General features: G+C 38.8%; 1 protein-coding gene across 2 annotated transcripts in view; it reads left to right on the plus strand.

Annotated features, from left to right (window-relative positions):
• LOC126240733 (E3 ubiquitin-protein ligase RNF123-like) overlaps positions 1 to 22103 on the plus strand; it is a 190838-nt gene that overhangs the window by 158083 nt on the left and 10652 nt on the right. For both annotated transcript variants that reach the window (XM_049947947.1, XM_049947948.1), the window contains exons 16-18: positions 21212 to 21351; positions 21443 to 21631; positions 21714 to 21879. In XM_049947947.1, the coding sequence (XP_049803904.1) occupies positions 21212 to 21351; positions 21443 to 21631; positions 21714 to 21879 (495 nt within the window). The remainder of the gene's footprint in view (positions 1 to 21211; positions 21352 to 21442; positions 21632 to 21713; positions 21880 to 22103) is intronic.

Consider the following 22103-nt stretch of genomic DNA (forward strand, 5'->3'; position numbering starts at 1 on the left):
CAAAAAAAACAGCGGAAATGCTTATGCTCAAAACATCAACAAAATTTAGCATTCGTCTATTAAGCATAAATCAATTTTTAGACCATAATAATTGAGTGGAGACACTCTGTCATCTTGCACAAAATAAAACAGGTTGACAACATATTAAAATTCATAGAAAACATAGAAAATGGTTTAGCTATTCTAAAATCGTCAAAATTCATAGCACTATCAAGAAATGGAATATTATTTACAAAATTAATCAGAGTACATGGCCATAAAAACAAGTAGATCAAAATATGCAAATTAATTATTAATTACATATTATACACATTTTTATATAACCTTTTCATAATTAATATTCTCGTCATGAGAGTACAATTAAAGCTAAACAAGAAAATAATATTTAGCAGATCGACAAAAACATAAATATTGAGAGCAGAATTCTTTCACATCAGCTGTCCGGGAAGAAAAACTATTCCGCCTTTCGTGCCCGCAAGTACAAAGAATGCCGAGAGCGTCACAAGAGCCGACAGCGGTTCCGCCTCGCCAGTATTGTTGCGCTCGCCTGTGCGGCACGCTTGATCTCACTCGCCTGTGTAACGCCATTTCCAGAACGTCCGTTTCACTGAGTTCTTTCGGAACAACTCACTCCCGAGTAATCTCAAGGAGTCCATTAATTCTATCACAGTGGATAACTTAACACTGTCCATCATCACACGCATGTACTAGCCTGAAACTTAAAACAGCGTCTAAGTACATCGGCAATGACTAGTAAAACACATATTCATGAAATCTTACAGCTTTTTACAAAATCATATTTCCAATCCTTAATCTACTGTGACTCAGCTGAAAACTTAAACTAGCAGCTTGGATTTTTCAGTAGATTAATAACCAATTCCTCTTAAATCATTTAATCAAAATTAATTACCTATTAATTACAAGTTCTTTAATGTCCTCTTGGTCAGGCAAAAGCATGGCAATCTAGCAAATCGTTTAAATCTTACACTCCATATTCACATACTGTACATATTACCCATTGTATGGTATTAATCGATGCTAGGTTGGTACAATTTCAAGTCTACAATGTTCTGTATACCTAATAGTTTTCCAGAGCTTGGATACTCTAAGCAATAAGCATTTGTGTGAGGTATACCGATGACTTTATATGGTCCATTATAAACAAACTTAAATTTCGAGATTTCATTGTCTATCTCGCTCGATTTCTCATGAGCTTTTACAAGTACTAAGTCTCCGATTGCAAACTTAGCAAAACGCGCTTTAGCGTCATGACGACCTATGCGAGCATCGACTTTTAGCTTCATTACTTCTCGCAAACGATCTTTTTTCACACCAACACTAATGTCAATCCGTGGAGGGAATTTGATTATCTCTTCCAATTCACTTTCTACACTTTTGTCAATGCCGAGATTCCTCACGTTACGGTAGTCCAAATTCGTACCTACGTCAATGGCATCCGGCCAGTTAACAATGTGTATAGGCTAGTATTGCCTATGCACACCGTCTCCTGTCTCGTCAAAAGTAACTACTATTGTTTTATCTTGTGACGTACATGTCAAAGTTTTGTTTTCGCAATTAATCACTGCACGGTACTTTAATAGCCAATCTAACCCGATAATTACTTCCGTAGTTAAGTCTGGCACGACGACAAACTCTTGTTCAAATCGTGCCCCACATATCTCGAAGTTGACAAAAATCTGTTTTGTGACCGGTTTACTGGCCTTCCCAGTAGCACCGATAATTTTCACTCCTGTTACTGGCATAACTACGATACCAGGTCTGTCTTTCAGTAACTCAAATATTTTCCCAGACACCGCACTCAATTCTGCACCGGTGTCAATCAAAACGTTTAGTTGTAGGTCGTGCATATTAACAGACACTACTATCTGCCTACACTTATCCTCGACTGTTTCTTTATTTTCCCACAATAAATCCTCGTCTACATCCAGGTCATTCCAGAAAAAACCATCCGGCTTTGAGCCTAAATCCGGCTTATCTGGCAGCTTTTTCAGCCTCTGTTCACATACAGTTTTAATTTCAACACGTTTGTCCTGAGGCTCAGTCTGTAGCTTCGCCTCCAATACCGAAACCTTTTCCTGTAACTCGTCAACTAGTGAGTGTTGCTTTGCTATCAATTCATAAATTGTCACCTTCGTTGATTCCTCTTTGGTCAGATTGATCTCATCTGCCAATCTACCTGGAGGAATGGGCCCAGTAGTATCTGCAATTACTTCCTCTGGATCTGCGCAACCCACACTGCTACCGTCCGACCGTATAACGTCAGCTCTAACCTCATACACGCTGTAATCTACGTGCTTTTCTGCCAATCGTGTCCGGCTATCACTAAAATTTTCGTAATCTTTCTCCTTAATACTTTCGCAATGTTTAAACTGGAGCTTTGCGTCGGATGGGTCGGCCACTTCTACCACTATAACTTTCGGTAAAGTCTGCCGGTCAGGGCGAGAACTTTCCGTTACTACTTCAACATCCAACTCCTGCGGGACGAAACACGACGAATCTTGCTCGTGCTCCCCATTAACATCAACTATTTCTGGTAAAGTCTGCCGGTTAGGGCCAGAACTTTCTATCACTTCACAAACACTATCTTCCTGCGGGACGAGACGCGGCAAATCCTGCACGCGCTCCCCATAAACACTTCTCCCATACATGCCCCTATAATCTCTTAGTTCGTCGTATAAGCGACCGAACTGCCTTAACCAGACCTCATCCCTCTCTGCCTCCCCTCGCTCAATGACGGACGTGTTATCCGACATCTGATTTTCTCTCAACAATTGCGAATCATTCTTAAACTCAATCTCCAGTTCTGCTGTGGGTGTTACAGCTGCCACTTTATAATCTATTTCCGGAACACTACTTACATTGTTCTCACTGACAGTGAATGTATTTTCTACTGCCGTGTCTACAGCTGATCTACTACTTGTGGGCGCACTCCTTTCTCTTAACACTGGCACACTCTCCCGCCGTTGATTATTCCACACGGAATTTTCATAACGACGACACCTGGGTTTTCTCCTGTTATTGGGCCTCCAAAATTTCTCCATGCCCGGTCGGCCCCTCACCGGCGCGGCTAATGGTTTCCCTGTTTCGTCCCAGCAGATACGCTCCCCGTATGCTGCTGAGGCGGCTGATCACACCCTCTGGCGTTATTACTATTCCGCGAAGCCCGTATCACGCTAGTATGATACTGGTTTCCGTCATTCCTGTTATTATTTGCATTGTACCGATTGTTATTACGGTCCGAGCCACTATTGTTATTGCTGCCAAGATTGCGGTATGCATTATTCCCATAGTTGTCGTTGTTGTGGTTGCTGTGGTACCCGTTGTTGTTACCACGGCCTCTACCACTGTCGCGATTATTGCGCCAATTGTCCTCGTCCTCAACTCTTTCCAGGAAATCATTGATTGTCCTGTAATTGCTTCCTATGTAGCGTTTTGTATCATCTGGAAGCTTCTTATAGAGTTCCCAGACTATTTCGGATTCCGTGCGGCGATCACGCAAATATTCCAACTAGCGGATCCAGCCCTCACAAAACTCCTTCATCGAGCCGCGCGAATTCGCGTCGAAAGGCCTCGATACGACAAATTCGCGCCAGACACTTTGCTGTTTTTGCTCTGACCAGTATTCAGCCAGAAACAAATTTTTAAACTCGTCAAAAGTCAGGTTCGTAATGTTGAGGTTTAAGCCCCAACGCTTGGCATCACCATCCAACACACCAATAACCGCATTAATTTTTCTCTCATTAGTCCATGATCTGGGTAAAACTCTTTCACAATTTTTAATGAAATCCGTCGCGTGTATACCGCCTTTTTTCAAGGGGTCGAACCGCTCCTCTTTCGTCAACAATTCCGAACTAAGTGCACAGATTGGCACATAGCTCTGTTTTTCGTCAAGTTTCTTTTCTAATTCCGACACTCTCGTAATTACTTGGCAAGTGGTTGTCGCAAGCCTTTCTACTTCCCTTTTTTTCTCTTCGCAGGTATTAGCCTGCTTCGTCACTTTGGTATCTACTTCGGATACTAAAGCCTTTAAAGTTTCCACCTTCTTTTGATCCTCTTTTTTCACTAATTGAATTTGTTCCGTCACCTTATTCTCGATGATCGGAGCAACTGCTTCTCCTACACTTTTTTCGATTCTGCTAATTTCGGAATTAAAACGCGTATTTATGCTCGCAATTTCCGCCTGAACGCCTATCATTTCCTGTTTAAGAGTACCGATTTCGGTATTAATCACAACAATATCTTCTTTGATTTTATCAACTTTTGCGTTAACAACTCCAACATTGTTGTTAACAACATTAATAGCTTTGTTCTGATTGTCTAGCTTCCTGTCAATTTTTTCAGACTGAGCTTCTTGCTTGGCAGACTGAGCTTCTTGCTTGGCAGCCTGAGCTTTAATTTCTGCCGATTGATTTTCTATCTTGCTAGACTGAGCCTTGATTTCGTTAATCAAAACATTCAATAAATCAGCTAAATTCCCGGAAACTACCGGTTTTACTTCTGTAGCGGCTTCCTCTTTAATTGTCCCCGCGTATTCGTCATCAAGGGGTTCAGATTTGATTTTCACTTCCAATTCCGAAACATTTTCTAAGGTTTGGAATTCCATTTATGCTCTTTGTTGCGTTTCGGCGGTCGCGTCTTTCACGCTAGCCGCCTACCCCTGAACAATGGGTACCGCGGTGCGCGTTTCCCACTGTTCGACCGATTGTTCCGTATCCAAGTCTACCAAATTTTGGTAATTGTTGCCTTCACTCATTTTAATAATTTTCAATATAAATAACAAATCTCAAATCTAATTAGGATTCCTCCCACTACTTAATCTCGCTGACGTAACTATCTGTTCGTATCCAATACTTTGTTACAACATTTGCACCAAACAATGCAAAATTCGTGTCCAGAACAACCTCAAATCTGAAGATTGTCCTGTCACCAGGTCGCCACGTGTAACCTCCCCCCGACCTTAATGACAGTGAAAATTTAATCCGCGTGTACCTTATGGAAATTTGGGAAAAGCAATCGTCACCGAAGTTAATTTGTCGGTAAAGAGGGAGGAAAGGGTTACATCTAAATGAAAGGAAAAATGCAAATGAAACTGGTGGAAATTAATTTTGAAAAGGGGTGAAGTTAATAAAGAAAGTAAATGTGCGGCCGTTACGTCAACAATTAACCAGCGGTAATTAGATATTTGAGATTTGGGGGAAATTACGGTCGCCAGTCCTAAGGACAATTACTATAGTAACTGAAAAAGAAAGGTTATTACACATATAATTAGCACTAGAAGCGTGGCAACTGAAGGTTGACACGTGTAGTGTGAAAACTGAAAGTTTGTCAGAAGTAATAAATTTCGCTACACTCTGACTTAATTTAGCAAAAGAATTAGTAAAACCAGAAAATTGAAAGTTAATTTAGTGACTGAAATTAATAGTGAACTTTGTTTCTGAAGCATATTGAAATTCAGTAAAATACAGTTAGTCTTGGGCTACCTCAACAATCATTTCAAAAGCTACTTGAATCTACGCAATTTAGAAATAAGAGATTTAACTTCGAACTTCAATTAAATGATTCTGAACAATTAACAATAGTAAAATTTAGTACATACCAATCTGAGCTGCAGTCACAGGTAAGCTAAAATATGCTAACAAAACTCGCACTCTTAATTTGTGCTCGTGTAATCTAAATATTGTAGCCAGCTATGAATAATTTAACTGAACTTTGAAATTAAGGCAGTGAAATTGAATTATATTATTTTAATGCTGGCGTTTGAATTTCAACGACACTCGGGTTCATTTCGGAAAAGGAAGGGACCCTGCTTGGCAATGCAATTGGGACAATGAGCAACAAAGGTTCATGCTAAGTTGCTGTAATTTTGTGATTTGAACAGTTTGAAAAGCTGAGGTCTGCCATACAGTTCTGAAACTTTATGTGCTTTTAGTCTTCCTTGTTGGTTGATTGAAGGTTCGAAGTCGCCGATCGAGGAGGTGGCGACAGTCACTCATTGTCGGCCGTCGCTGTTGCAGAAGCTGGATTCTGGCGCGCCTTCTTCTCGACATGGTCACCAGGCGAAATGGGCTCGTGATGTGTGCCAGCTAATGCTTCCTGTCCGCGACACCGTGCTAGAAACTACCATAGCCAGTCGATCGCAATTACGTGCTGCCAAACCCCGAAAGCCCGGCAACTTGCGGGAGCGTCGCACAACACACCTGCTCAATCGCACTACTCAAACCAGACTCCCTCCCTTGCCTGCGCTCCACGCGGCAGAGTTAACACTACCAAAGATCCTACACACTTCCGTTCTTCACACGACCTATCGATGTATTCGTTCGATAGCATAGTTTTCCCTAGGCCAGACCCAGCGTATAAATACAAATAATATTCACAAAATAAACCAATTATAAATTGACATAAATGCATAAATATATATACAAATAGTAACACAATTACAATATATAAAGACACAGAAATGTCATATCTTGAGGTAACAAAACAAGGAAAAAAAATTATAGTACAATAGATGGAAATACGAGGATATGAATTTCCGGCGTTACATGCTGATTAGTGGACAGAAACTTCTCTGTCTCAAGGAAATTTATTACCTTCAATCTCAGAAATGTGTTCAATAAATCTGCAGCGAACTGATGTTAGAGTGTTGGTCTGCAGTTGTGCAGTTTCATTCTTTTAGCTTTCTTATAGGTAGAACTCACTTTTTTTCCAGCACTTTGCGCTGGGCAAGAGATTCATAATAAGTGCTGAGTAAAGAGCCAATGCCGCAGAGTAATTTCTTTGTAATCAAACTGAGATTCCATCTGGGCCTGGTGACTTACTTGTTTTCAACCCTCTCAGTTCCTTCTCTACAACAGGGGTGCCTATTTCTATTTTCTCCATGCAGAAGTGTGTGTTACAGTCAAATGACTGTATGTTTATATGATCCTTCTGTGTGAATGATTTCTTAACACTGTGGCTGCCAGCAGCATTTGGTAAATTTTTCATGTTGTCCATGACTCTTTTCCTTCATTGTATTTTAAGAAATTGAAGCTAGTACTTCTGAGGAAATTGTTTTTAACCTGATAAACGTGGTTTGATGAAATATTATGCACATGGCCTATTTTGAACTAGGAAGTTTTTTATGACCATTACACACACTCATGTATTTCAGGAAGACATTATTATTGGCAAAAACTCCAGCTATATGTTACATAATTGCTTTGATTTTAAAAATAAAAATAAAAATTACTTTTATACATGTTCGTGGGGAAAAAAAATTCATGGACATTAAACTCTGAGTACAAATGAGGCATTTCAATAACACCTACTTGCTTTGTTTGATTGCATGCTTTCACCCACCTGCTTTGGAGAGTTTCTGGTAACAGCTGTTGCAACATTGTCTCATTGCAGTGTCAGTCAGTTTGTGGTTCCTATTCCTTTTTTCTACTTTGAAAATGGTCAATCCCAAGTAACTTATTTGCAATGCCTCACAAAAAACAATGATACCCATTTTTTTTTTTTGTTTTGTAATTTGAACACACAAAGTGTGAGCATTTACAAGCATAGTACTGAACAGTAATTCAAAGATCACTTTACGCTACCACTTCACCGACTTCTCAAGCATGAGCCATAGGGTTTTTTATCTGAACCTGGTTTTCAGTGCCACAAGCTCAGGTTTGTGTTTGGTTGTCAGAAAAATGATGTCTGTCTTGTCATGTCACTTTCCAACAACCATCTTTGTGTTGCTTTCCATAGGAGCCATTTCCCCCTTCTTTAACTTTTTTTTGTGTTAGTTTCTCAATTTCCCCTTCTTTTTGTGGAGCCAGATAAGCTGGTTGTTCCAGAAGAACATGCTCCAAGTTCATCAAAGTGTAGAAGTTATCTATAAAGAATGTCCTTCCAGAATTCAAAAGTGATTCCATTAACTCCGAAACAGTTGTTATTGTTATGTCTGTAGCATTAACTTCTTTTTCACAGTACATTTTAACATTCCAAGTATATCCACCTACAGCACACACTTTGTATAATTTCAGTCCATATTTAAAATGTTTAGTAGGAATGTACTGACAAAAGTGTAACCATCCATGAAATGGAACCATTGTTTCATCAATACAAACAGCATCACCTGGAGTGAAAGTTTCCTGGAATATTGTGTTCAGAAAATTCAAGAATTTCCTAATTTGGAACATCTTGTCCTGTTCATCTGAGTTTTCATTGTCACAAAAATTTATGCAATGGAGCAACAAATTAAACATAATTTGGGAAATAGTAGAAGACACCTGGTTTTTGTAAAGCAGATTCCAGCTCCAATAATCCTGTATTCTTGGCTTATGTTCAAACCCTATCCACAATATAAGTCCCATAAATTTCCTCAAATCATCAATGCTGAAATCACTCCATGAAGTCAGTCTTGATGATGATGATAATAATGTTCTTGCAGTTATTCCACTAACAATCTTTTGTTCAGCAAAACAGTTTGTTACCTTCATTATGAACTTGCACATTTCTTCATCAAGGAAAAAATTGGAAATCTCATTGGGATGAATATTTGTAGGTAGATTGTCCAAAAGTGTGTTGCCTATTCCACAGAAGAAAGCAAAATTGTTTACATTCCCCTGCACATCAGACCACTTTATTCGTGAAGTAGGGAGCCCAGCAGTACAAGATCTCTTCAGGTGACAGCTTACTTTCACTGTCTTCATCAATGGAAGATGAAACTTCTTTTGCCCCATTTGTGGATGTGTCATTTGTAACTTGCATGTGTACCTTTTGTTTCTTCAATGGAAAAACTCCATCTTCACTGCTATTCTCACCCGAGAAAGGAGCATTATAGCCTGGGTTGGAATTACATCCACTTCAGAACAGTGGTTCATCAGATAAACTGATTCCTCCAACCATTGTTGGCTTGTCTCCTCTTGTGAATCCATTTTTCATCAAAGCACTACACAGTGCCACATATGTAAACAAAATGCCATTGCCAGCAGGTAACATTTACTGATGCTACATTGTAACCAGACAACAGTTGCCTGTCATCCAGTGTTGCCACAACAAAACCATCATCATATGACTTTTGCCGCTGGCCCGTAGAATATGGCACCCTTTTGTTTTTAACACAGCTGTGATCATATGTGCACCACAGGTAAATGATCCCTCATGTGATCGAATATGATACACACGGCAAAAACGGGGAAACTGGTGTGCATCATATATAATACACATGGTGGTAAAAGTGTTAAACATGAAATTTAAAACTTCAGCATTCCTTTTGCTGTCTTCTGTTCCCACCCCAGATGCCTCTACAAGCGACAGGATAGAAGCCCTCAACCCGCTTAGTGATTTTACATATGACCAGATTTCTTTCAGCTTCTCAGGAAGATTTTTCTTTAAGGTATGAGGGTGGAAGTTGTATGCTTCACACATCGATCTTGGTATGGGCACACAAATTTCTGCTAATTTTTGCCTGTCGACATTTGTGCGTTCTTTTTTGAACCGAGAGTGCAACAATCTCCGCTTCCTGAGCATTTTTCAAAATTCATTATTAAGCCAGATGTGGGTCTTTCCATTTCATGTGGGCTGTTAAACTAATTATTCTAGCCAGTTTTTGAAATACATGTTCAAAAATATGTTACATGACTGTTTGTCTGTGTCATCTACAGTGAATCCATATATGCCCCAGTCTATACTCAGTAGAGTCGAGTCACCTCCAATTAATATCGTATGATCTGAGCATCTCTGCGCTATGGAGCAAATACTTTCTTCGAATAATTCTTCATCTATCAAGGTAGAATCGGGTGGTGATAAAAACATCCAATAATTAACTTAATTTGACCTAGGCCTACTACTCGTGTTCAGACAACTTCACAGGCAGGCTCAATATTTACCTCAATAGGCAAAATATTTTTGTCGACAGGAATGAAATCTCCACCTCCAGTGGCATCTAATCTGTCATTTCGGTATGTGTTCCATGCCTTGCTAAATATTTCAGAGCTTTCTATTTTGGATTTCATCCAGCTTTTGGTTCTGAGAATAATTTGAGTACAAGAACTTTACTGGAGGGCAGTAATTGCAGGAACTTTGTTACAATCACTTTGCCAATTTACTATACAAATTTTGACCGTCAAAAAGTGTCTTTACTTAACATGCTATCTGATTTTTTTCTCTCTGCATATTGACTGGAAAGCACTCGTCAGAGAATCTCAAACTACTTCATAGCTTGAAAAACCCCAATGTGCACTCTACAAGTACTGTACTACCTCAATAGCTGCTTTCTGTGTGTAGTAAACCCCTGACCTATCAAAGGGAGTCCTTCAACTCTCCATCCCATAATGAAAGTCCAGAAATCTGCAGGCATGACCATCGACAGAGCCTTTGGTTGAGACCCTCCACTCGGCTCCAAACCCCAATTGACTCAGGGCACAATACTGCAAATTGTAAGCTCTGCTTGCTCCAAGTGAGCATGGCCACAGTTCCGCAAGCTGCCCATGGGTACTGAGGATGGCTTCAAACCCTAAGCAACAGATATCATCAGTGCCGATATGAGCAGCAACTTGCAGACTACTGCACCCTGCACTGTCAGTAGCCACAGGCAAGACCTCCTTCACCTTTCAGATGAGGCTTCCCAGCTGACACACCTAGTTTACATCAGATTTCTTTCCAGCTCTGGTCGCCATTTCCCTAAAGGTTCTATAATCCACCTAGCATTGGAGCCCCCAGTAACTAGTAAAACCCTCCCTCCATGTGCCTACACAGACCCTGACGAGGGAATGGCTGCCTGTCTGCTCACAGAGTGAATGAGTGAGGCCAGATGGGCAGCCTCAGCCCTGACTCCTTCTCGAGTGACAACACCACATAACAAAGCTCTACTCTCTCTGCAGTAAGTGCAGATCCCCTGCATTGAGTACACTGGAAGGTGCCTCAAGCAGCAGAGCCTTTGGTGGAAAGCAGTGATACCCGAAGTGTCCCATGCAACACGCCAGTTTCTCTGCTTCTGCCACACCAAGAGGTAACAGCCTGCAGATGGCTGCCTGTGGCCATTAGTGTCTTCAGCTGTTCGCAAACTGTGGCCAGCTCCTTTTGCTTTTGCATATAGCATGCATACACCCTATCAATCCTGCTATTATTAATTTAAGAATTAAACTATGAAAACAGACAGAAAAGGCTAAATATGTGAGTTGCTAGCCTCCTCGTGCTTCACCAATGGAGGCTGACACTGGGGTGAAAAACCAATAAAAATGTGTTAGTCGTTAGCCTACCTGAAAGTCCTGGCCTGTAATTTTATGGTGCACTTTTTTGGTGTTCCCTTTCAGTCTCCCCTAAGTATTCTTATGGTTCCCACATGATCAGGTTTCTCAGTAGTGACTGTAGTTCTGTTATTGGTCACTAGATCGTGTGGATATGCTGGAGAAGAATTTATTTTTATATTTTCTTGTGGATATTGTCAGTGGCATATTTTTGCTGCTTGCTTAATTGTATAAATTGATACAATTAAGCATGCAGCAAAAACATGCCATTGCCAACATTCCAGTGAGTCTCTGTTTGGCCAATTATGGGATTCCTCATGAGTTTTCCTTTTGATTTTGAGTTTAGTAACTTCAATGGGATGAACAATTTTGTTTTTTGCATAAATGGATTGTCTTAACATTATGTTGGAAGGATAAAAGGAATGTACACATGATAAGCACACTTCTGAGATGGTCACCTATACTGATAGAGACAGGGAGAAGTCAAGCCCAGCTTGTATGGCAGACTATAACAAACACAAGTTGGATACTGATTTATCTGAACAGCAGATGTCCTACAGTGTGTGAAAATCAAACTATGAATTTGTAGAGAAAGTTGGTATTCCATGTACTTCTGCATATTATAGCACAAAGTATCTAGAAATGCCAGAACTTCTCAGTATATGACAACCATCGGTGGAGATCTTGCTGAGAGCAGAGATCTCGAACAATAACTTGGTGCATGAGCGCTTTCCCAACCATAGACTGGAAATAATTTGTTTCAAAAACTTGAGGCAGAATAAGGGACAGAACAAAGGCAGTGTGTACTGAGCTCCCATAAGAAGAAGGCGCCTACTCATCATCACCAATTTCGTCCATATTTATGGCACAAAGGGCGTTCAAAAAGTTTTGCACAGTTGTCTCTAATTTTTTCATTTTTTGCAGGAGGAGAATGAAATTTTTTATGAATGTACTTGGAACATTTAGCTATACATTGAGCCTACTCAAGGTAGCCTCCATCTGCTGTGACACATCTGGCCCAACGTTCTTTACGTGATGTAAATGCACTTTGGTAAAATTCTGGGGATTGACTTTTACAGCATTGCTTGACACAAGGAATAAGGTCTTTCTCACTATCAAATGTTTTAATGCACAGGTAGTCTTTCAGATTACCAAAGAGGTAAAAATCAGATGAAGCCAAGTCCGGACTGGAGGGAGGATGAGGAACAATTTTCCAACACATTTTCCTGATTTTCTCCTGTGTTGTAAGGGCTGTATGGGGTTTGGCATTGTCATGGTGTAGTCTGATGAGCTGACCCTGAAGCTGTGGTCTGTGGTCTTGATGGCGTGTTGCAGCTTGTCCAATGACAAACAGTAACAATTTTGGATGATTTGATCAGTGGTATCCTTATTCACATCATTCATTGCCGTCAATGGTCTACTGCATCGTGGATTGTCCAGTAGAGAGAAATCACCTTCTTTAAACATCTGCAACCACTGCTGGATACTGCTGCGATCCACTGTGTCCTCCCCATAAATAGGGAGCAACTTCCTGTGAATCAATGTGGCAGAGTCGTCACCAGTCTTGAAGAGGAACTCCATCACCTACTGCAACCTGACATCTACTTCATGGTCCATTATGGCTCATCTGTAAATAAAAGAACATACTCCTATATACCAACTTATAGCAAAATGTTCCAAGTATGTTCACAAAAAATTTCATTCTCCTCCTACAAAAAATAAAAAAAGTTAGAGACGACTGTGCAAAACTTTTTGGACGCCCTTTGTACATGCAGGGCATGACCAGAAATGAAACTGTCAGAAGTGGATATGGAGTACCATATGAGCATGTGTTAAAAAAAAATAATGTTTCTGATATAGGTAGGGTGACGCATGAGCCATTTATGTTAACATTGTTTTTAAGCAGTGTTTGGTGCAGCAGAAAGATTTCAGAATAGTAATTAAAAGGTCAGAGGACCAAGTCCCTATGTGGAAGCTTTCTTTATTGTCAGTTTTTTTGTTACTTACACTGCAAATAAATCAAAAGAATGCTCAGTATATTGTATTTATTAATATTTTCATATGAGGCATGAAAGCAAAGGCAAAGGTAAATTTGGGATTGCAAATGACTTTACAGGAAGGTGCTGTAAGACATAAACAAAAAATTTGTGTACAGAATTTGATTCTGTTATGGTTTTAGAGTTGATAATTTACACTCGCAGGACTGATATTCATCATAGAAACAGGGAAACCTCTTGTTCGTGTGCAGCTGTCGAGGGGTCCTCGAAGGTCAAAATGAAACTAATGGAATACGAAATCCTGCACGCTTTAGTTACTGTCCCTTCTTGGAAAGCTATTTTCAGAGTCCTCGTGGATGCTGTAAGTACAATTCTTTCTAGGAAATTATTTGCAACACGTAAATTTCTTTTGCCTTTCCATTTCATGCCTTTTATGAAGATGTTAATAAATACAGTTTATTGTGAACTATTTCAATTTATTTGCAGTTAAATAGCTTAAAACATGTGAAATAAGAAAATGGAAAAGTTTTTCACATTGGAAATCAACGTCATGACTCTCAGATTACCAAACTAGACTCTTTCTTCTGCACCAGCTGCTGCGTGGAAAATGTGCTAACATAGTTGGCTCATGGATCATCCAACACATGCCAAAAATGCTGTTTTTGTTTTTAAAAAATGCTTGGTCATTGGAGCTTCCAAGCCCTGCATACCATAAATTTGGATGAAATCAGTGATGATGAGTCGGCGTGGACCCCTTGTCAAAGAGGCAAGGGGTTGACTAGAAAAGCATGGCACAATGATACAAATTGCAAGCATAGTGTGTGTTAACTTACATTGTGTTAATTAAAATGCTGCAGAATATATTGTAAAAAGTAGATGTATCATAAAATGTCCCCAAATGTGATTACAATACATAAACAAACTGTGTACTTTGTTATTAAATATTTTTGAGAGAAAGACTGTTGTTAGCATGTGAAAAACTAAATATGTATGCTTGGCCAGTTTGTACATTTTCTCAAAAACAATTGCATTAAAAAAATAATGTACAAAAGAACTTATTAATTCAAGATAGAAGTATTGCTTGTCACATTAAATTAGATGTCTAAAATTGTCTTTAATGTAAAACTACTAGTGTACTGCCTTCTTAAAAAGCTACTACAGCTTAAAATATTGTAAAATAGCTGGGTTTTTCAGTAGATGATTGCATGTTACAGATAGGGACCCAATGTATTAAGCATTTGTGCTTTTTTCACTCATTCACAGTTTTGATTTTGTTTTGTTTAATATTTTAACTAGCCAATATGATGACAGTCATCAACATCTGGTTTTGGCAGCCAGAGGCAGTGGTGTGTGTGTGTGTGTGTGTGTGTGTGTGTGTGTGAGAGAGAGAGAGAGAGAGAGTTCCATTTGCATCAGTGTGTGTGTGTGTGTATGTGTGTGTGTGTGTGTGTGTGTGTGTGTGTGTTTTGTCTAATTCGGAAGAAGGCCTTGTGCCCATGAGCTTACTTGTTTAGTAGTCTTTTTGTTGGGCCTGTCTGCTACTCAACGTCTCCACTATATGTCAAGTAGCAATCTATCATTTTCATCTCATTGTCATCCGTCATCAAAAATTTCATATAAAATTATCTGCATGTTCTCAGCCTGCCTGAGAAGGAATTGTCATGTAATATCTTTCACAATAAATGGCCATTTTAGTACAATCCGTGTTTTCCGCAATGAGGTATTAGCAAAGGTATTACCAAATTAAAGTATGTAAACTTTCTGTAAAACTGTATTTTGTTTTTTTGCTTTTACTTTTTTTTTAAACAAAGTTCTTATAAACTCCACCATATCTTATCTAGCTGACTTCAAATAAAAATTTGATCCCAGAAGTTTGGAACTTTCACTCTGAAATATGTTGTTGTTTGTTGTTGTGGTCTTCAGTCCTGAGACTGGTTTGATGCAGTTCTCCATGCTACTCTATCCTGTGCAAGCTTCTTCATCTCCCAGTACCTACTGCAACCTACATCCTTCTGAATCTGCTTAGTGTATATATGTATAGCTCCCAAAAGCCATAATGAATACAGTGGCAAAAGTAAGTTTGTACCTTTAGAAAAAAAAAAATTTGTTTTTGAAATACTTCATTGCACCCATAAAGTTTAAATGATTGTATCCCACCTGCAACTGCCAATTTTACTTTAGTTGTTGTACAATTTAAGTTTTAGGCCATTTTTAAGTACCTGGATGTTTGTAGCCAAAACATTAGTAAAAAATCAACGGCAAATAATTACATTTGTCATAAATAATAAGCAAGGCACACTATGACATACTAATCTCTTGCACATGTTGTATTTTAGGAGTGTCCACAGCCATTCTACTTTTGCAAATGTTATAGTTGTTATAAAAACCTGTAGCAGTAGCACAATTGACTTGGCGGCATATTAGAAATTTAAAATTACTTATATTACCAAATACTGACTTACTTGCTATGACCAGATGGTAGTTAACATGTGCTTGGTGTGCTCTTCAAATAAAACATGTCCAAGAAAACAGTTTAATAAATTCCTGCTCCTCATTTATGACAAATATAGTGTTTACAAATCTCCATGTATTCAAAAAGGGTGTGAAGCCAAAATTGAACAATAGCACAACAACAAAAAAAGTAAATTTTTGTCCACTGTTAAGTGTTGTTGCCGTGCATGTATTTTTATTGTGAAAATAGTAGGAAAGTGAATTACCTTCAATCACTAGTCGTGGTTTTATTTCACGCAGTGCATTTCAAGCCATGGGGTTCATCATAAGGTGCTTGGCATCAGTTTACGTTATTATTTGGAAATGAGTCACCACTGGTTGCAAAGAGATAGATTGTATGAAAACATTCTAAACCAACAAACAACATTTGACAGCCCTTGGCTTATCAGCAGTTTCAAAATTTAATTTTTTCCGCGAAGGAGCCAGAATTTAACAGAACCATTTTATAATCCACAGTCACATCTGATATCTGCAGGAAAATTTGTTTTACAAGCAATAGAAAAATGAAACATCTTACATTCAGATATTCTTTGACTAGTTTAAATTTTGTACAAATGTGCTGTGGAACGAAAGGTGTTTGTATGCATGTATATATGTCTACAGATGCTGTATGTAAAAACTGTATAACAGTTATTGCAAACAGTACGTCATTCTCCTTTTTGTATTACTTTGGTTAAAAAAAAAAAAAAAAGAAAGAAAGAAAGAAGAAGGAAAAAATGTAGCTGCATTAGAACATGGCATATCACATTGTAATATGCCTGTGAACACACAAACTGTTTTCAAACGATGTTGTAAACTGAAACTTCCTGGCAGATTAAAACTGTGTGCCAGACCGCAACTCACACTCAGGACCTTTGCCTTTTGCGGGCAAGTGCTCTACCACAGTTTTAATCTGCCAGGAAGTTTCATATCAGCACACACTCCGCTGCAGAGTGAAAATCTCATTCTGATGTTGTAAACTGTTGCCACCCACCTGAATATGAGCCCCCAGGGCTTGGAATGTATCGTGCATTGAAATAAAATTACAGTTGTTGTCTACAGGTAGTTTATTTCTTTCCGGTTTTGTGAAAACTGAGGAAAACTGACAACTGCAGGCAGGATACAATTACCTACACAATTTGTCAATGAAAAAGCTTCCATCAAGATTTGGTCCAATTTTGTGAAGTGAAAACAGTTCCTCCAACTTATTTATGTAAGTTCTCTTTATGTAAGTTGACAGTGGATTGTAAAGAACAACACCCCAGTGGCTCACATGCCTGAGTACAAGTTGTTGTAACTTAAACAACAGAAAATCTAGGATGTAATGTTGACAATATTTTGAAAAATTCACCATGTAGAGGAGATGTTGAGTTGCGGACAGGCACAACAAAAAGAGTGCTAAATATGTGAGCTTTTGGGCAAAAGGCCTTCTAGTAGACAATACACATGTTTCAGACACACAGTGGTCATGTAAATGTGAGTTGTCTTTGCATTAATGTGTGTATGTTGTCTTCTTCAGAAGAATGCCTCTTTTGGCAAAAGGCTCACATATTTAGCAGTCTTTTTGTTGTGCCTGTCTGGGACTTGACATCTCCTATATGGTGAGTAGCAATCTACCCTTTTCATAATAGCATCAGCTGTTCTAACTTATTCTGTATGGAGGGACCCCCAGTTACTAATATTATAACTGTGGTAATCAGAGTTGGTTTGCAAATCACAAAGTCTTGCACTTGCCATCAACACACATTTGTGTATATACATGAAGGGTTCAATAAGGAGAGCTGTCTGACAAAATTGGAAGAGCCATTTTCTGTAATGTAAAAAGTTTTATTTAATAGACTGTTAATTTTATGCCAGAAAATTATTCCATAAGCCAAAAGGGACTGGAAGTAGTTAAAGTAAGCCATACTAGCACTATCTATGGAGTCAGAAGCAAACTTTAGAAATAATTCTCAGAGCAAAATATGCGGAACTAAGTCTGGGAGAGCTTAGTTACATGGTCTTTGCGGTTATAGACTTGATCCTATAAGTTTTGTGCATCGTAACCTTTCTAATTCATTTCTGCCTAGTAGCAGTTGGAGATCTTGATTTTGATCCATCTTTCAAAATTGAATATAATTTGTTTTCTTCACATTAAGGAACTTAACGATTTCAGCTTGTTCCAACTGAACCTGCAAGGACATGAATTCTTGATCAGTTGTTGTAGACAGAGATTCCTTAGCATCACCCACTATTACATAGTATCATCTCAAAAAGACATGATCTTGGCTGCAGTTTCTGAGGTTTGTGTGTTATTTATATAAATAAGGAGCAGGAGGGGACCTAACACACTACCGTGGAGTACACCTTTTTATTATTTTGTTGCATCGGATACTAATCTGATTTCATGATTAGAATGACCTCATGTGAGCCCCACAACCTGATCTGTTTTGCAAATATGATTCTGAAACCACTTGTTTTCTATTCCGCTATCTTGGCTCCAACTTATCTAAAGACATTTTGTGACTAACAGCGTCTAAAGCTTTAGAAAAATCTAAATTGACTCCTACAACACTGTTGTCGCTATCAAAGTTTCAAACTACTTCACCAAGGTAATCCATTATTGCTGTTTCTGTATCCTATCAGTTTGAAAGCCATGCTGATTATTATTCCGTCAACTGTGGTCGTTTAAGTTCTTGGTTATTCATTGTTTCATTAATCTCTCGGTTATTTTAGAGAATGCTGAGAGGAATGAAATAGGTCAATAGTTTTCAACTTTATTACTGTTGGCATTCTTGAATAAAGGTATCACATTTGGTATTCTTATCTGTGGGGGACACTCTCTCAGTGAATGATAAATTAATAATGTGAGCCAAGGGCTTTGCAATTTGTGTAGCAGTACGAATTATAAGTGACACTGGTATATCATCTCCATCTGCCAGCATTTGAGGATTTTAATCACATGTACTACTTCATGTTCATTAGTTGGAACTAATGTCATGCTATATGCAGTTATATGACACCTAAGTTTATTGTTCTTTGTGAAATTTAAGCTAAGTGTTTGGGAAGCATGTTTAAAGCAATCACTTATGTAGTTTGGCCGGTCCTTTTTTTTCCAATATTGATGTCATCAGCATTTGTAAGTGTAATTTCCTTCTCATCCTGTACCTTCCCTGTTTTGCTTTTTACAATCCATACAGATTTTGATTTGCTGCATGACATTCTTATTATTTTTTTAAATTTCTAAGTATCTGTTGGTATATTTTCTTATAAGTCTTCATGTGTTCTATAAACTGTGGTTCTTTTCATTTGAGATCTGAACCTTTTGTAATTTCCTACATGAAATCGTAGTGTCTGATGTAATCCAGGAACTAGATTTGATGATCTGTCATGAATGGACTCTAGCCAGTTTCTTAGGAAAACATGTTTCAAAATTTGATGTGTATTTTGAATAGAAAGCATTATAAGCATTGTTAGTACTTGGTAGTGAAAGCACTTTTAACCAGGATTCATTTCTTAGACTACCAACAAAACTAGTACTGCTTTCTGCAGGAAAATTTCTTCTCACAGTTCTAAAATTTATCATGCCCATTATAGTCAAGACAGCATAAGAAGACCCCTGATAGCTCGCAATGCTGTTGCGAGATTTTAGCTGCAAGCCACTAACAGTTGCATGCACAGACAGTAGTCATCTAGAGAGCTGTGACAACTCTGAGACACTGCTATAGAGACATTTACATTATTGTACAGATTGTATACCGATTAGGTTCCTTTCAGATTACGCTGATACAATAGCTCCCTACTTAGCAATCATATACAACCACTCGCTCACCGATAGATCTGTACCTACAGTTTGGAAAATTGTGCAGGTCGCACCAGTGTTTAAGAAGGGTAGTGGGAGTAATCCATCGAACTACAGATCTATATCATTGACGTTGGTTTGCAGTAGGGTTCTGGAGCATAAACTGTATTCAAACATTATGAATCACCTCAGAGGGAACGATCTAGTGATACGTAATCAGCATGGTTTCAGAAAACATCGTTCTTGTGCAACGCAGCTAGCTCTTTATTCGCATGAAGTAATGGCCGCTATCGACAGGGGATCTCAAGTTGATTCCGTATTTCTAGATTTCCGGAAAGCTTTTGACACCATTCCTCACAAGCGACTTCTAATCAAGCTGCGGGCCTATGGGGTATCGTCTCACTTGTGCGACTGGATTTTTGATTTCCTGTCAGGAAGGTCGCAGTTCGTAGTAATAAATGGCAAATCATCGAGTAAAACTGAAGTGATATTAGGTGTTCCCCAGGGAAGCATCCTGGGACCTCTGCTGTTCCTGATCTATATAAATGACCTGGGTGACAATCTGAGCAATTCTCTTAGGTTGTTCGCAGATGATGCTGTAATTTACCATCTAGTAAGGTCATCCGAAAACCAGTATCAGTTGCAAAGCGATTTAGAAAAGGTTGCTGTATGGTGTGGCAGGTGGCAGTTGACGCTAAATAACGAAAAGTGTGAGGTGGTCCACATGAGTTCCAAAAGAAATCCGTTGGAATTCGGTTACTTGATAAATAGTACAATTCTCAAGGCTGTCAATTCAACTAAGTACCTGGGTGTAAAAATTACGAACAACTTCAGTTGGAAAGACCACATAGATAATATTGTGGGGAAGGTGAGCCAAAGGTTGCATTTCATTGGCAGGACACTTAGAAGATGCAACAAGTCCACTAAAGAGACAGCTTACACTACACTCATTCGTCCTCTGTTAGAATATTGCTGCGCGGTGTGGGATCCTTACCAGGTGGGATTGACGGAGGACATCGAAAGGGTGCAAAAAAGGGCAGCTTGTTTTGTATTATCACGTAATAGGGGGGAGAGTGTGGCAGATATGATACGCGAGTTGGGATGGAAGTCGTTAAAGCAAAGACGTTTTTCGTCGCGGCGAGATCTATTTACGAAAATTCAGTCACCAACTTTCTCTTCCGAATGCGAAAATATTTTGTTGAGCCCAACCTACATAGGTAGAAACGATCATCAAAATAAAATAAGAGAAATCAGAGCTCGAACTGAAAGGTTTAGGTGTTCATTTTTCCCGCGTGCTGTTCGGGACTGGTATGGTAGAGAGATAGTATGATTGTGCACTTAAATGTGAATTGCAGAGTAATCATGTAGATGTAGATGTCGATGTAGATTGGTTGAGGTAGCTGCAACTATGAGGTATTAACTTACCCCTATAGGCATGTTATTTTGTCCCAACTGAGGAGCACAGTTTGTGCTCATGTTAAGTACTTGAAATGTCCCAGCGATGTGTTCATGTGGAATGAGAATGTTTTGTGGGGAGAAGAAGGAGCCAGTTCTGAAAAAAAGTAGTTTATTGGCCGTTGAGCAATACAGCCTTACTTTTCTGCACATGAATGAGATGCATTCATTAAAAATGTTTTGAACCTCTCTATGTACCTTGTAAAATTTGCCCACTCTCTGTAACTATATGTTTCAATGTGTTACAGAACCATGCCCATCCGTGGTGTTTCAGAGATGTCTACGGAATGTCATGCTATCGGAAGAACAAACTTCTGTAGCATTCCTCAATTCTCTCTTAAATCAGCTGAACTGGGTATTTTCAGAATTCATAGGTATGCTTCAGGAGGTAAGTCCGTCTAATGTGTTAAGAGTTATCATTACTATTCATCAAGTATTCATATGCAAGCAGCTATTACGTCTTTGTGTATTTTTTCCAGATACAGAACCTTTCAAACCGTCCACAGAGAGTATATATTGAATCTAGGCAGTTGAAGATATGTGCAACACATTTTGATTTAGCTTTGTCACTTCTCAGGGTGCTTGAAATGGTTGCATCTGTAGCGAGAGAGATATTTAGTAATCCAGAGAGCGAATCTTCAGAATCACTGTTATCAAGGCTGTGTCAGGTTAGAACATGTGTTGTTGATTAAAATAAACACTGAACAACGGATATTTCATGAATTGTTTATCGTCTTTTGTTTCTTTCAGCTGCTGTGCCAGGTATTGAACAGAATCAGCTCTCCAGCTGGTTGCTTCCAGCATGTGGTCATTCTGGAAATACCTGACCTAGAGACTATTGACCATTTTCCCATTTTGGCAGCAGTCATTGGTATATTGTTGGCCCTTCTTGAAGCAGACATGATCAATTTCAGTGGCAAGTATTAAATAATGCATAATTAAAAACAGAGGAGCTTCATAAACAAGTTGTTTATAGGAAGTAGAAGCCACAAAAATGTGCACAAAAAAATTGCAATTGGATGTCACAATACATACCACGCTGTTGATGTTTTGATGGTGGTAATCAATCAGTAATAGATTGATGCTGCTGAAATGCTAAATTTTATAGCTAAATACACTGGCAGAAAAAAAATTGCAACA

Source organism: Schistocerca nitens, chromosome 1 (assembly GCF_023898315.1).
Source record: "Schistocerca nitens isolate TAMUIC-IGC-003100 chromosome 1, iqSchNite1.1, whole genome shotgun sequence".
NCBI lineage: Eukaryota > Metazoa > Arthropoda > Insecta > Orthoptera > Acrididae > Schistocerca > Schistocerca nitens.